Source organism: Ursus arctos, unplaced genomic scaffold (assembly GCF_023065955.2).
Source record: "Ursus arctos isolate Adak ecotype North America unplaced genomic scaffold, UrsArc2.0 scaffold_10, whole genome shotgun sequence".
Lineage (NCBI taxonomy): Eukaryota > Metazoa > Chordata > Mammalia > Carnivora > Ursidae > Ursus > Ursus arctos.
The window spans coordinates 11,424,263-11,436,789 of NW_026622764.1; the positions used below are offsets into that span (position 1 = coordinate 11,424,263).

Here is a 12,527-nt window from a genome sequence, read left to right on the forward strand (position 1 = left end):
TCCCCACAGCAGGACTCCCAATCTAGGTGTCTAATTCCTGCCTCTTTTCAGATCCATTTCCCCCTCTGGTGATCACTCCCCCCAGCACCCCCATATCCCACCTCCCCTAGACCCAAACCAGGTGCACCCCTCCCCCAACCTCTGCCTGAAATCCCACCTCTGTCCTGTCGAGGTACCACCACTTGGCCATTGGGGCTTCTCCGTCAGATACAACCATAGCCAGCAGGTTAGCAAATTCACATGATTCCGTGTAAGACGGCATTTTCAGAGCTAAAACCGTAGCCTGAGCCAGAAAGCCAATTGACATTCTTGGCCTGTCCCTTTACAAATGTCCTACAGGGGTTAGGGGATTAGCCTTGATTCTCACAAATGAAACACCACTTCAGCTTACCTGAGTAAAATAAAACTCAAGTGCATGGTGTAGACCCCTTTCTTTCCACTTAAGAGCTACTGCTGCACGAACCTGAACTTGGGGACTCAGGAAAAATTCTAGACGGTACCGGAACATGTGCGTCACAGTTTTATGCTCAATTTTATGCTCCCTGATTTTTTTTCCCTTTCCTTTCTAATCCGAAGCTCAGTCTAGGTTTATGAATCAGGACTTCAGAGGCAGACTTTCCTTAATATGGGAAAAGGGGAAACGGGGGTGGGGGGAGGGGTTGACCATAGACTACTTTTTCCTTCTTCCTCTTCTCTTTTCACAGTCTGGAATCTGCTGGCTTGAAAATTAGGCCCGGTCTCTTACTGTTCACACCAAGTCCAAAGTCTGCAAGATCTTTTCTAGACTTTAGGAAACCAAACCTAATGGCTCGCTGATGCCCCCCTCTGGCATGCGTCACTACGCATTGAACACAGAAGGTTTCTCTTCAGGGGTCCCATCAGCCTGCAGGATTTCTGGGGGTCTTGACCACAGGGGGTTGTTTTCGGATATCCAAGCTCCTGCAGTCGCTGGCTGCAGGAAGAGCAGCGGGCCAGGGACAGGAGCTCATGAGGTCCAGAGAATGTGCCCAAGGCTGAAGAGTTAGAGGTGCGTGTGGGGTTGCACAGTGGTCTGGATTGGGATGGTCTGGAGGGTGGCAGCTGACAAAGGTGGCAAAAGGCCTGGCAGTTGTGTGCAAAGGATGGGCAGCTGGAGGCTGGAAGTCGGGAATAACAGGCTCCTTCAGCAGGATGAGGTTCCCTGGGACAGGATCCCATCTGGGAGAGAACCCTGACCCAGAAAGCAAACCGGAACTGCAGGCTGCTTAGTTCCTTCTGACTGAGGCCGCATGCTGGGATCCTTGAAGTGGGGCTGTCTGCTCCCCATCCTCTGGGAGACGAGCACCGAGAAGCCTCTGCCTCTGGTTTGGTTTGACTTTGCTCAGTGCTGTTTGAGAGAAGGAACACAGGAGATGGTGGATCTCCGGACACGGGGCTGGAGGGTCAGAGGGTGGGTCCAGACTGGCTCAGAGGTTCATACTTGGAATGCAGCTCAGTGCACTCAGCCGGTCTTGTACGAGCCACTGGCCTGTGAACGCAGCTGGGGACGCTCTGCTCATCGACCACTGTCCTAAGACCCTGATGTGGGGAGACTCAGATCAAGTCAGGGCCTGTGCCTTGGGACCAGCTGAGCTCCCAGAAAGTCATCTCAACCCCTATTCTGAGCAGCCCGAGGGCCCCAACAGGCCTAAGGATGGGGCCTCATGGGGCCAGTCTTACAGGAACAAAGGGACTTTCCTCACTTCCAAAAAAAAAGCACCTGAATCTTCTGAAGAAAGAGGAGCATTGGTTAAAAAAAAAAAAAAAAAAAATCATTAAAAATTTTTTGTTGGTAAATTATACAGCCTAGAACAAAGTTTTATTAGTTTTATTTAGGTAAGTCTAATAAAAAAATACCACAAAGTAAAACACATTAAAAACTTTATTATAAGTATTACACTTGTCCAAATTTGCATCAATTTGATACATTTCTGCTCCTTTTGCAGAACACAAGAGTCACATAATTGCCTTTGATCTTAACAGCCCCCCTGCTGTAAATCCCTTTCCGCGGCCCACCTCGGCCTCGCTCCTTCCCGTGCCTCACTCTGATGGCCCCAAAGTCCAGAGCACTGGCCCTCACTGGGCCCACCATCGAGCATGTGGGCCGGGCCCCCACACCGCTCCAGGGAACCCCCGGGGCTCTCTGTCCTGTTTTCACCCCCAGCCTGAGAGGCTAACGGTACATATTCTGAGTAAAAGGAACCCCAGTTAAGTTTCACAGAGTATTCCGGAACCCTGCATCAGTACTTGATTATCAGTATTTTCTGTAATGGAAGTGAGGGAGGGGAGTTAGGAAGATTCCCTGGACTGACATGGGCTGGAACCGTGTGGGGTGGATTTGCTTCTGTTTCTCTCTCCTCACTCAGGCCTGGCCAAGCCTGAGTGCAGCAGATCGGTACTGCTCGCCCCTAGGAGAGGTGAACACCGAGCGGCCACTGGGGTTTGAAAGCAAATTTGAGGAAAAAAACAGTGATGAGAAAAGTCCGTAAGGAGTATTTTGCCAGCTTTTTCCTGAATAACATTCCTCCTTCCCGTCATGGCATTCATGATCAGACATAACGTAGGCTGACACGGTACAGTGAGCAGAGTAATATTACAATAGCAGTACCTTCCCATCGGGGGTGCTAGTCAGTTGCCTACAGAAATCTGCAGTTTGAATGCATTTTAAACACATCAGGAACGAGTGATGATTCTTCAAACTCAGGAAAATGCCCCATAAAAAAATAAAGATAGAAAATACATGCTGATTTAATGGCAAACTTATTTTCGAGACTTTTTTTTAACGGTAATGGCCGTGGAATTAAGGGAGGGGCGGCGGGGACCACCGTCTGCCCAGGAGAGCACGGGAGAACTTCCGCCCGGGAGGGCTTTGGGGCCCCGGGCTGCCCCAGCGGCGGGGCCGCGCCCACTGTGGGTGGGCAGCCGCCAGGCCCGGCTCCGGCAGCCGCCCAGGACCCTCAGTGCTGCAGCAGGAAGTTGGTTGCCACGTTCAGGTCGTTGTTGGAAGCTCTCAGGGCTTCCAGAGCATCACCCCGGGAAAACCCCATCTCCATGAGCCGGGCAACCTGAAAACAGAAACAAAACCAAGAACCTGATGAGGCTGGGGACTTGGCTACTAACCCACCGGCCCCCAAAATGGTCCTCATGAGAGTTTTGGAGGAAAGGTTTTTGAAGAAAAAAACGTAATTTTCATGTTAGCGTGAAATCTGATTTTTAAAAAATTCTGAACGGGCAAGACATTTTGAAGTGCTTAACATCTAGCTAATAAGTACAATCATCTCTTTTAATCCTCATCTTAGAGACAAGGAACGAGCACCCAAGGGTCGAGCGATCTGCAGGACGAGCAGAGGGGGGACGAGCCCACGGGGAGCCGCCCGGAAAGCCGGTCCACACAAGCAGCCCTGCGCTCACACGACCTCAGCACCAAATCCCATTCCTGCGAGCAACTTCCCAAGTCACGTTTCCTTGCGCATGTGAACGATCGCTTAATTGAGGATTATTTCTGACGCGGGCAGACAGCTGTGAGAAAACCGTGTGCAGGCTCTTGGAATCGCCCAGCCAGAGAAGGTCCTCTGGATGCCCAAACCCCGTTAACCTTTCACGTGAGTTGCAGCAGTTGCGGGGGTGGGGGGTGGGGGGGTGCTCTCTGGGCAGTAGCAGAGAATGCACGCACAAAGGGGGTGAGGCCTGGGGCAGAAGCCAGGAAGGAGGTAGCTAAAGTCACCAAGCGTAGGGAGGATGAGGCTTGCATTTTCTTGACCACAAATCCTGAATCTGTGAATACGGATTTCCTGTACTTTCACGTACAATTTCCAATGAAGTGGGCAGTGCCACTAAAGTGTATTTGTAACCTCTTTTCCCACTTAAAAATGTATTATAAAAATATTTATGACCCCAAACTAGCCCAAAGAATCTATTCCTTGTACTTATGCTGAAACATACATTTGCAATAATATATAATGAAAAACGACACAAACTGTTGGGATTTTCACCACATGTGGGTTCAAGAGGCTTTTGTGGACTGAGGACTTAGTCACCATTTCTAATCTCTCCTGCAGAACATGATGCGCTCGGTGCGAAGTGGAAAGAAAGAGCCTGACACTGCCCTCCTTCCCCTGCTAGGGGAGTCGGGGTATGTGTGAGCAGGGCTGAGAGAGCAGGGCGTGCCCCCCCACCCCCCGCAGTGAGGAGGAGAGGGAGGAAGGAGGTGCAGAGTCAGGCAGCGGCAGGGGAGGAGGCCAGAGTCACTTCTCCGCACTGCCCACGCTGCCAGAGCCCTCGTCCCTCAAGGAGCCTTAGGGAGAGAGGCTAGTCCTGCGGAGAGGACGCAGACAGGCAGGGGGCACTTCTCAGAAGCTGGGTTCTAGCTGGAGTCTTTCAAACTGAGGCTGTGATCCCTCATTAGTGTGTCATGAACGCTCAGTGGGTTAAGATTAGCATTAAAAAATGCATGTAGTGAGGGTCTTTCTTCCATAAAACTTCATTTCAGTTCTCCATATTCACACACATGTATGCTGCGTGCCGTGTTTCTTACTGTGGGCTGTGGTCAGAGACATTTGACAGCTGTTTTCTAAAGGAACGGTCGGGGCCTGGGAAAAGGGCCGCCGGTGAGTGAGGGAGAGGCATGGCCCTCACAGGAGACTTGAGGTGCCGTAGGCCATGGGCAGCTCCACGCCCCGGGCTGATGGACAGTGTGGACAGAATGGCAGGAATCTTCTGCTTTCGTTTCCTGCTCGAGGGAAGAACCACCTTCCCCAGAATATCACAAACACTCCCCACTTACTGCCAAGATGGAAAGTTCTTCCTCAATCAAAGAAGAGTCTGCCTCTCACTGGTTGCATCCGTGGTACTTCAAAGGTCCTAATTTTGCCCTTTGAAATAACAGAAAACCACCCTATTCCCTTTTCTGCGTGAAGCACTTCGAATGTCTGAAGGCTGGGCCCTTCTCCCCCTCTTGATTTCTCTGGGCCAGCACCCCCACTCCCGGTCTGGCCCAGGCCCTGCGGAGCCCTCCCCCGCCTTCGTTGGTGGTGCTTCCTCCATTGGCCTGTTTAGCTCCTCTTCACCCGTTGGCGCTGGGGGCACCTGACCCTTTCCCATTCTCCCAGACTGGAAGGAACCCCAGAGAAGTTCTCTGTCCTGTGCTCGCCATAGTTGTGACTTCTCCCTGTGGTTGTAGGGAGGACTGCTCCCTGCCACTGTGTTGTAAGCCTTCTGAGACTACGGGAATAAGGGCCGTGGCTGCTCTACTCATTCCTACGCTCAGGGCCCGACGCTTTCTAGCGCAGTGCTCCTGTCAGTGCTCGCCCGGGGCCGCCGGCCTGGGATGGCGACCTTCAGCGCAGCGGGGGAGTGCGTCTGTGGTGTGCACGCACGTGTGTCTGTGCGTGTGCCCGTGCTCCCCGTGTGCCACCACATCATACTGGTGTGGCCAGTTACGCCGGGGCCTGCTAAAAACACTCACGTATTTTCACCTGAAATGCTCTCAAGCTGGGCTTCTCAAGTCCCACCCAGGAAGGTTGTATTTGTTCTTCTGGGGTTAGGAGCGCACACTCTGTTAAATGCCCTCTGGTCATTTCCCAGACAACCAAAACTAATTTCAGTTTAAATTCTGTTGTCTCCTACGTTACTCAGCTCCCTCAGAACTGTACCATCCCCAAAGCTGATCTGCAAACTTCCACAAGGTGACTCAAGTTATAACTGATGACAACGTCAAGCAGGCAAAATCAAAGATAGGGCCCAGAACTCACTAGAGACCTCCCTTTCTCCTTGAGTGGCTAACCAACATTTTTTAAAGAGATTTTTAACCAGTTAAAACCCATTTCGTATTATTTCTATCCTTCCACATGTCACCAATGTATCCCTTCCAGTGACAAGATGCAGTCAGATGTCTTGATGACATCCTGTGTTAGTAGGAGCAGGATGGTGCCTACAGACCACAACACTCTTCTTAACACTCAAGTCATCTGTGTGATCATCTATTTTAGGCTCTGGCAGACATGAAACATCACTTTTGCCATTTGATTATCAGAATCCACACTTTCCTCCTTCCTGGGGGGGGGGCTTCAGACTGAGTATGACTCGCCTTGCTTTCTCTACCCCCGGGCAGCACGCTCGGGGAGATGGGCACCAGGACTTGGGCTGGATGCACGTCCAATCCAGGCAATCCTTCCTATGTTGTTCCCTGGACTGAAATAAGCTTTAATGATGTTTACTCCAGTGACATACGGTTAAGAACCACCATCTTTAGTGGAGTTAATGAAGCCTGGTGGGGAGGTGGGCAGCTCCACTGCCTTCTCTCTGTTAGCCACGAACACAGCACCACCACCCAGCACTGTGGCCATTCTTCATGACTTCAAGCAGTGGCAAACACGACATTCGTGGTCAGCACTCCATCACTTTTAGTAGTTACTTCAAGCAGCGCTAAAGAGGCTGCTTCTTGGTACCTGGCCACCAGCAATAAATCTACTTGTCTGACAAATCGTGATTCACAATCTGGAGCTGACAGCGTGTGAGCCAGAGCCACGCAGGGAGCAGCTGAGGGTGCTAGGCCACAGCTTCCAGCGGGTCTGTGAGTCTTCCATGCACAGACTCTGTGGCTTGGAGTCCAGAAGGTGCTGATGACCGGCTGGCCACACGGGCCACCACGGCAGAGCAGCAGCGCCGACTGCACTGCAGGCAGGCTCAGAGCTTGCCCGCCCCAGAGGGGACCCCTCAGGTCTGCGATGGCCCAGCTGAGGCTTAGGGTCCGTAAGCGAAGTTGGCGTGAAGAGAAAAGCTTTCTCTGCTGTAAGGCCTCCCCTGAGCTTGCTCACTCTTGGAAATGAATGACCGCACGTGCACCGTCGCTGGTTTTGACAGCTGGACCGGGCTCCTCACGGGTCTTTGCCAAAGAGCATGCTGGCTGTAGGCAGAAGCTGGTAGTGGCTGGCCGTGCGTCCTCTGACGGCCGGCAATCGTGCCCCTTTTGCTAAAGCTGGCTTCAGAGCTTTCTGCGTTTCTTAGGGGTCAGAAGACAAGTGTGACTGGAGAATTTTCCCGGCTGAATGACCTTGTACTTTAACCAGATGAAGAAACTTACAAAGTAGAAATCATGTTAACAGTTCTTTTTTAAAAAAACTGAACAATTACACTAAGAAAGTGTATCTGTAGGTTTCTCCTAGTGTCCCAAACAGGAAACACCCAAGGGAAAATGAAATTGTATGCTTGGGCTTAGGAATGTGGAAAATAACCAGCCAGAAACGACAAGAAGCAGAGGGCCAGGGAACGAGGATCCCGGGCTCGCCGTGTTGCCACAGCGTGGGGATGAGACATGTGTGTGAAGGGCCCAGCCTGCTAAATGGTGCCTGACAGGTTCTCAGTGTGCACTGCCCCCTGTGATAATTCTCATCCCACCCAAGACTGACTGGCCCCAGTGCGTGGCGCCCTCCCCCTCTGACCCTCTTGGCCTCAGTTCAGAGGTTCCCACAATCTGACAAAACCACCCTCGGGTTTTGTTTTCAGCATTCACTTTAACTGCTTTCACTTTACTCGTTTTATATCTTTTGTTGGTCAAAGAACTGATGTGTCTTTTACAACAATCAAACGCACGCTTGTTTTCAGGGAGCCCCGGCTAGCAGGGGGCAGCTGGAAGGAGAGTCTCTGGGCGGGAGAGTCAGCCCCCGAACCCCTGGTCACTGCCGTCAAGGGAGAGGCCTGTGCTATTCCCCTGATGCTGGGGCCCTGGGGAAACCCTGGCTCCTGGCGAAGTTCACCCCCACGTACACCTCCCGCCATAGCTAAACACAGCCACACTTAAACACAAACGCAAGAATGATTTTTGTTACACATTTCTAGTGATTAAACGGCACACAGAAGAACTGGCCAAGAAAACTAATGTGGTGAGCCCAAGTCAAGTAAAAAAGACGGGAAAAATCTTAAAAGGTAAGCATAAAATTCTAACAAAAGCCTACATTATTTGTGACTCGTAGAAAACCTTACTTTATATTTGTATAAATCCTAGCAAATGTTCAATTCTGATGATTGTATAAATCATGGTATTTACAAATACTCAGTCTACCTCCTTCCCCATCCAAAGCATATGTATTAGCCACAAAACACACTAAATCACACTGAAAACCCAATTTGTTTCCTCTACAGACTGCTTCCTGTCTTTCTAGTTCAGCTATTAGAACATCCAAGGGAAGAGAAAATGTCAGTGTAGATATTTCTAGGTCTTGACTAGATAAAAATACAAAAATACACCCTGATCAGTTTAAATCAAGTTGTGCCCGTACAGCAGAGTCATTAATTCAACGCATATTCACAGACTCTCAGCGGCTCCTTGTGAGGGTCCGTGCAAAGTGCCCGCGGTGAACTGGGTTTGGTGACTCGAGTGTTGCCCATCTTCCCCAGCAAACGGCGAGCTCCACGGGGGCTGGGACCACGCCTGCTGTGCGTCCCCCCCTAACACAGAACCACAGAGGTGCCCAGAGGTGGTTAGAGAGGGCATTTCAGTTTAGCGATGTGAGTTCTTTAAGGAACTGACTGCCAATAAACAGCCTGGGGCCGAAGTGATAAAGCTGGTAAAACCCGGAGGCCACAGCAGAAGGGAATGTGGCCACAGACACAAGCAGGTGTGCACCTGGTGTCAAGGTCAGGCTGGGCCTGGCTAGGTTCCCAGTAGTCTTGTCTGTTCGGGAAACTTAAAAAATGTCCCATAGAATTTTCTGGAAAGCATTCCATTCAACATCCCTTCTCCATTTTGGAGCATAGTAGTACGCTCCTTCTGCTTGTGCCTCACCGGGAGGCTTCTATCCAAAACTCACCACAGAACATCAGAATAGACTTCACCTGGGTTTCTAGTCTAAACACCTAAATAATCCTTTTCTCTAATTTCTTTAAAAAAATAGGTGTAGTTGGGTTAACATCCAGAGAGTGTGTTATGATTTCCTGCCTTCCACAATGCTCATTCACAGAAATGAACGGTACCCGAATGGAACACCCCCATACCTGTTTTCTGTAGCTGAAGGCCTGACTTTCTAGAGGCAAGGTTCAACGTAAGGGACAGCAAGGAGAGGCCGGCACTGGAATTCTAGCCTCAGTGCATGGAAGGTCCCCCAGCACCTTGAACTCCGCCTCCAGTGGGCCAGCGGAGTGCGGGAACTAGACCAGGAGCAGGCAGTGCAGGAGTGCTCGCCAGGCAAATGAGGCCCATTTGGGAAAAATGGGTTTTTCCCATAATATGCTTTCTAAAGAGAGACCCTGCTGAAGAAGAAAAGAAACCTACAGAGATGGAGATAAATCCATAATGGTTTTCCTTTCCTTTAAAAAAATCCTCCACGATTGGGACATGTGTGCCTACTAGCTCAAGACCATTCTTACTCAAGGGAATAAATGAAACTCTACTTTGGCCTTCTATCTGCAATTCAACTACTTTTTGACACCAGTGAAATAGGACATTCATCCCAATGAAACGTATGGCGATTCCTCTCAGTGAAATACTCGTCTGCTGTTTTGTTCAAGTAGGACTGTGGTTTTCTTTAACTTCCCTTTAGCTAAGGGTGTCAAAAACAAATGGTTTTGGGGGTTCTTACTTCCCAAATTTTGACACTTGCAGGAAGTGATGCCCACCTGAAAGATGCCCAACCCAATGCCATGCTGGCTTGCCCATTCGTGGGGGGCAACTGCCCAGGGCCATGTGCACACTCTGCCGGGAGGTGCACCCCAAGAGAACTCACGGGAGACATGGCTCGCCCTTCCCTCCCCTTCCCTGTAACGATCACGTGACCTCTTGGCCACTCTGCCGCAAGAGCACGGTCAGTTCAGCATCAGTGCACCTCTCTTCCATTGTCACCTGCCCACTCCCCTCCTCCTCAGAAGTGCTGAACCCCTTGGATCACAGCTGTTGGCTGAGTGACTGTATGCTCTTGCCCGTCTACAGACCCCTCAGAGGCCCCTTAGTTTTGCATTTCTGCTTTGTTCCGACTTTGGTACTGAGGAGGCCCTCATGACAGACTTGATGAGCTCCGCTGCTTGTATCTTTTAAAATACCCAGCAGCAGTAGGCACCCCCAAAAGTTGGTTAATTATTCGACTGCCACACAATATTTCATTCTAACGCATTTAGCTTTGGTATTCTCTTAGAAAACGTGTTTCTAATCTGGGCGTTCAGATGGAAAAGTCTGACGTACCACCACTCTCTAACACATCTGTAAGTGGAAACAAGTGTTTTCTGACCACACCTTCACATCCAGCCCTGCTCTAACCACTGCTGGGCACCCTGTGAGTGTCAGGCTCCGTGTCACGTGCAAAACAGGAAGAGCTGGTACCAGCCCTCACGAAGCTCACCATCCACCGGGGAGAACAGACAAAACTCGAGTCACTGCTGGACCAATTCCCCAATCGCTGCGATTATAAACACACGGAGCAGAAGTACAAAGTGTACCCCGAATAAATAACATGTTAGCAAGGGGATTGTTTGTGTCACGTTGAGTATTTGGAGTTGAGGCGGGTTTTTACCGTGACAGTGGTGAAGATTCCTGAGATGGGAAGAGAGAAGAGAACCTCACTAAGATTAAGATTTATCTCAGGCTAGGGGCGCCTGGGTGGCACAGCGGTTAAAGCGTCTGCCTTCGGCTCAGGGCGTGATCCCGGCATTACGGGATCGAGCCCCACGTCAGGCTCCTCCACTATGAGCCTGCTTCTTCCTCTCCCACTCCCCCTGCTTGTGTTCCCTCTCTCGCTGGCTGTCTCTATCTCTGTCAAATAAATAAAAATAAAATCTTAAAAAAAAAAAAAAAGATTTATCTCAGGCTAAATGCACTTGGCTATTTATCAGCTAAAACTGAAGCGTCTCCTGTGCTGAAAGCCATTCACTCTCTCCTTGGGCCGATGACTATTTCAGAGGACAGGAATGGAACCGCATGACAGGTCTCATGTATTATAAACGTACTACGTGGTTGTGTGTCTCCCCATAAGCACCTGAAAGCACATCTCCTGGGCAGGCATGGAAGAAGTCACATACGTCATTACGGTTACAGTATGCTCCTTCCTCCATGTGTAGTCCACCCTCCGGGGAACCCATGACGTAACTCCCCGTTTAGGATCCTGCCGCGGTTCCTTAATGCCTGTAACACAGAAGTGGAAGTTCACACCACTGCTGGGGAGCCTGCCTGGCCCCTCAGGTCATCCTCCGCTCCAGCCTCACCCACCTGTGCTTCCCCAAACGCAGGGCGCCTCTCGCCACACGCTGATACACGCCGCTGCCCCCACACCCGGCGCTGGCAGTCCTTTCTTCGTTCCATGGCCCTGGGACACTTGTGCAGAGTTGACTAGAGCTGTCTCCAGGCCTGTCTCCCCACCCCGGGCTCTGCACCACTTGAGGGCAGGAAATGATGCCTTATTTATCTCTGTATTTCGGGAACCTAGCCCAGTGGCCGGCCTGGTGCAGAGCAGACAGGTGGTAATTCTTGGCTGATGAGGAGGAAAAGTGGTGTGACTGGAAGGGGGAACATTGAAATCCCTAACAGTTTACCTTCCCTCTGTTGAGCCCTAGCTTGGTTTAGTTCCGTTTAATTTCCTGGCCTGATTTTACTTGTGTATCCCATTAAGAAAAAACTGAAGAGTCGTTTTCTAAGATTGGGAGGGTTCGAGAAAGACAAACTTGGTGAGTTTTTTCCTACTTTGATTAAAAAAAAAAAATAGGACGCTAACAGGACAAAATTTCATTGTCACTTCGAGTATAGGTGTAATATGAGAATCACTGGTTAAAAAGAAAAAAAGACACGGAATAATATATATACTTATTTTTTAAATAGTAGACATTTGAGCACATTTTATTAAAAAGAGTTCTGATAGGGTGGTGCTTGGTTTCGACAGATTCTTAAAAGGGGCTAGGACGGCATCTTCAAAGGCCAATGAACTGGCAAAGGTGTTGTGAGTCGACTCAGTGAAAAACAGTAAAAGTAGGTTGGGAAGAAATAAAAATCCAGAAACAACAACAGCAAAAAGCAGAAAAAGTGGCAAAATTCTTCCATGGCTATATGTCTATTACTAGATTTAATAAGAGATGCACAGTCTTTCTTAAAATATTCCTTGCTTTCCTATCTTAAAGGACTCACTAAAATTCCTCAAGTATTTTTTTACATCAGAAAAACCTCAATCATTTTTATTGTTCTTGGTTCAAAAAATTATTGTTTTGTAATGCAATGAATAGCATGACTCTGATACTTAAATAAAGAAGATAACAGCACATTTAACTGAAGAATTAAGCATAAAGAGGTCTTGTTCATTCAAGTTATTTGACTACTTACTAACAAATATTATTTTATTTATTTATTTATTTATTTATTTATTTAATTTTAAAAAAAAAGATTTTATTTATTTATTTGACAGAGATAGAGACAGCCAGCAAGAGAGGGAACACAAGCAGGGGGAGTGGGAGAGGGAGAAGCAGGCTCCCAGCGGAGGAGCCTGATGTGGGGCTCGATCCTAGAACGCTGGGATCACGCCTTGAGCCAAAGGCAGACC

The 12,527-nt window shown here is 49.4% G+C and overlaps 1 protein-coding gene across 2 annotated transcripts in view; it reads right to left on the reverse strand.

Moving 5' to 3' along the window:
* Window positions 1-1,881: 1,881 nt before the first annotated feature.
* UBAC2 (UBA domain containing 2) overlaps window positions 1,882-12,527 on the reverse strand; it is a 166,060-nt gene continuing 155,414 nt past the window's right edge. For both annotated transcript variants that reach the window (XM_026493531.4, XM_026493532.4), the window contains one exon: window positions 1,882-3,083. In XM_026493531.4, the coding sequence (XP_026349316.1) occupies window positions 2,976-3,083 (108 nt within the window). In that variant the 3' untranslated portion in view covers window positions 1,882-2,975. The remainder of the gene's footprint in view (window positions 3,084-12,527) is intronic.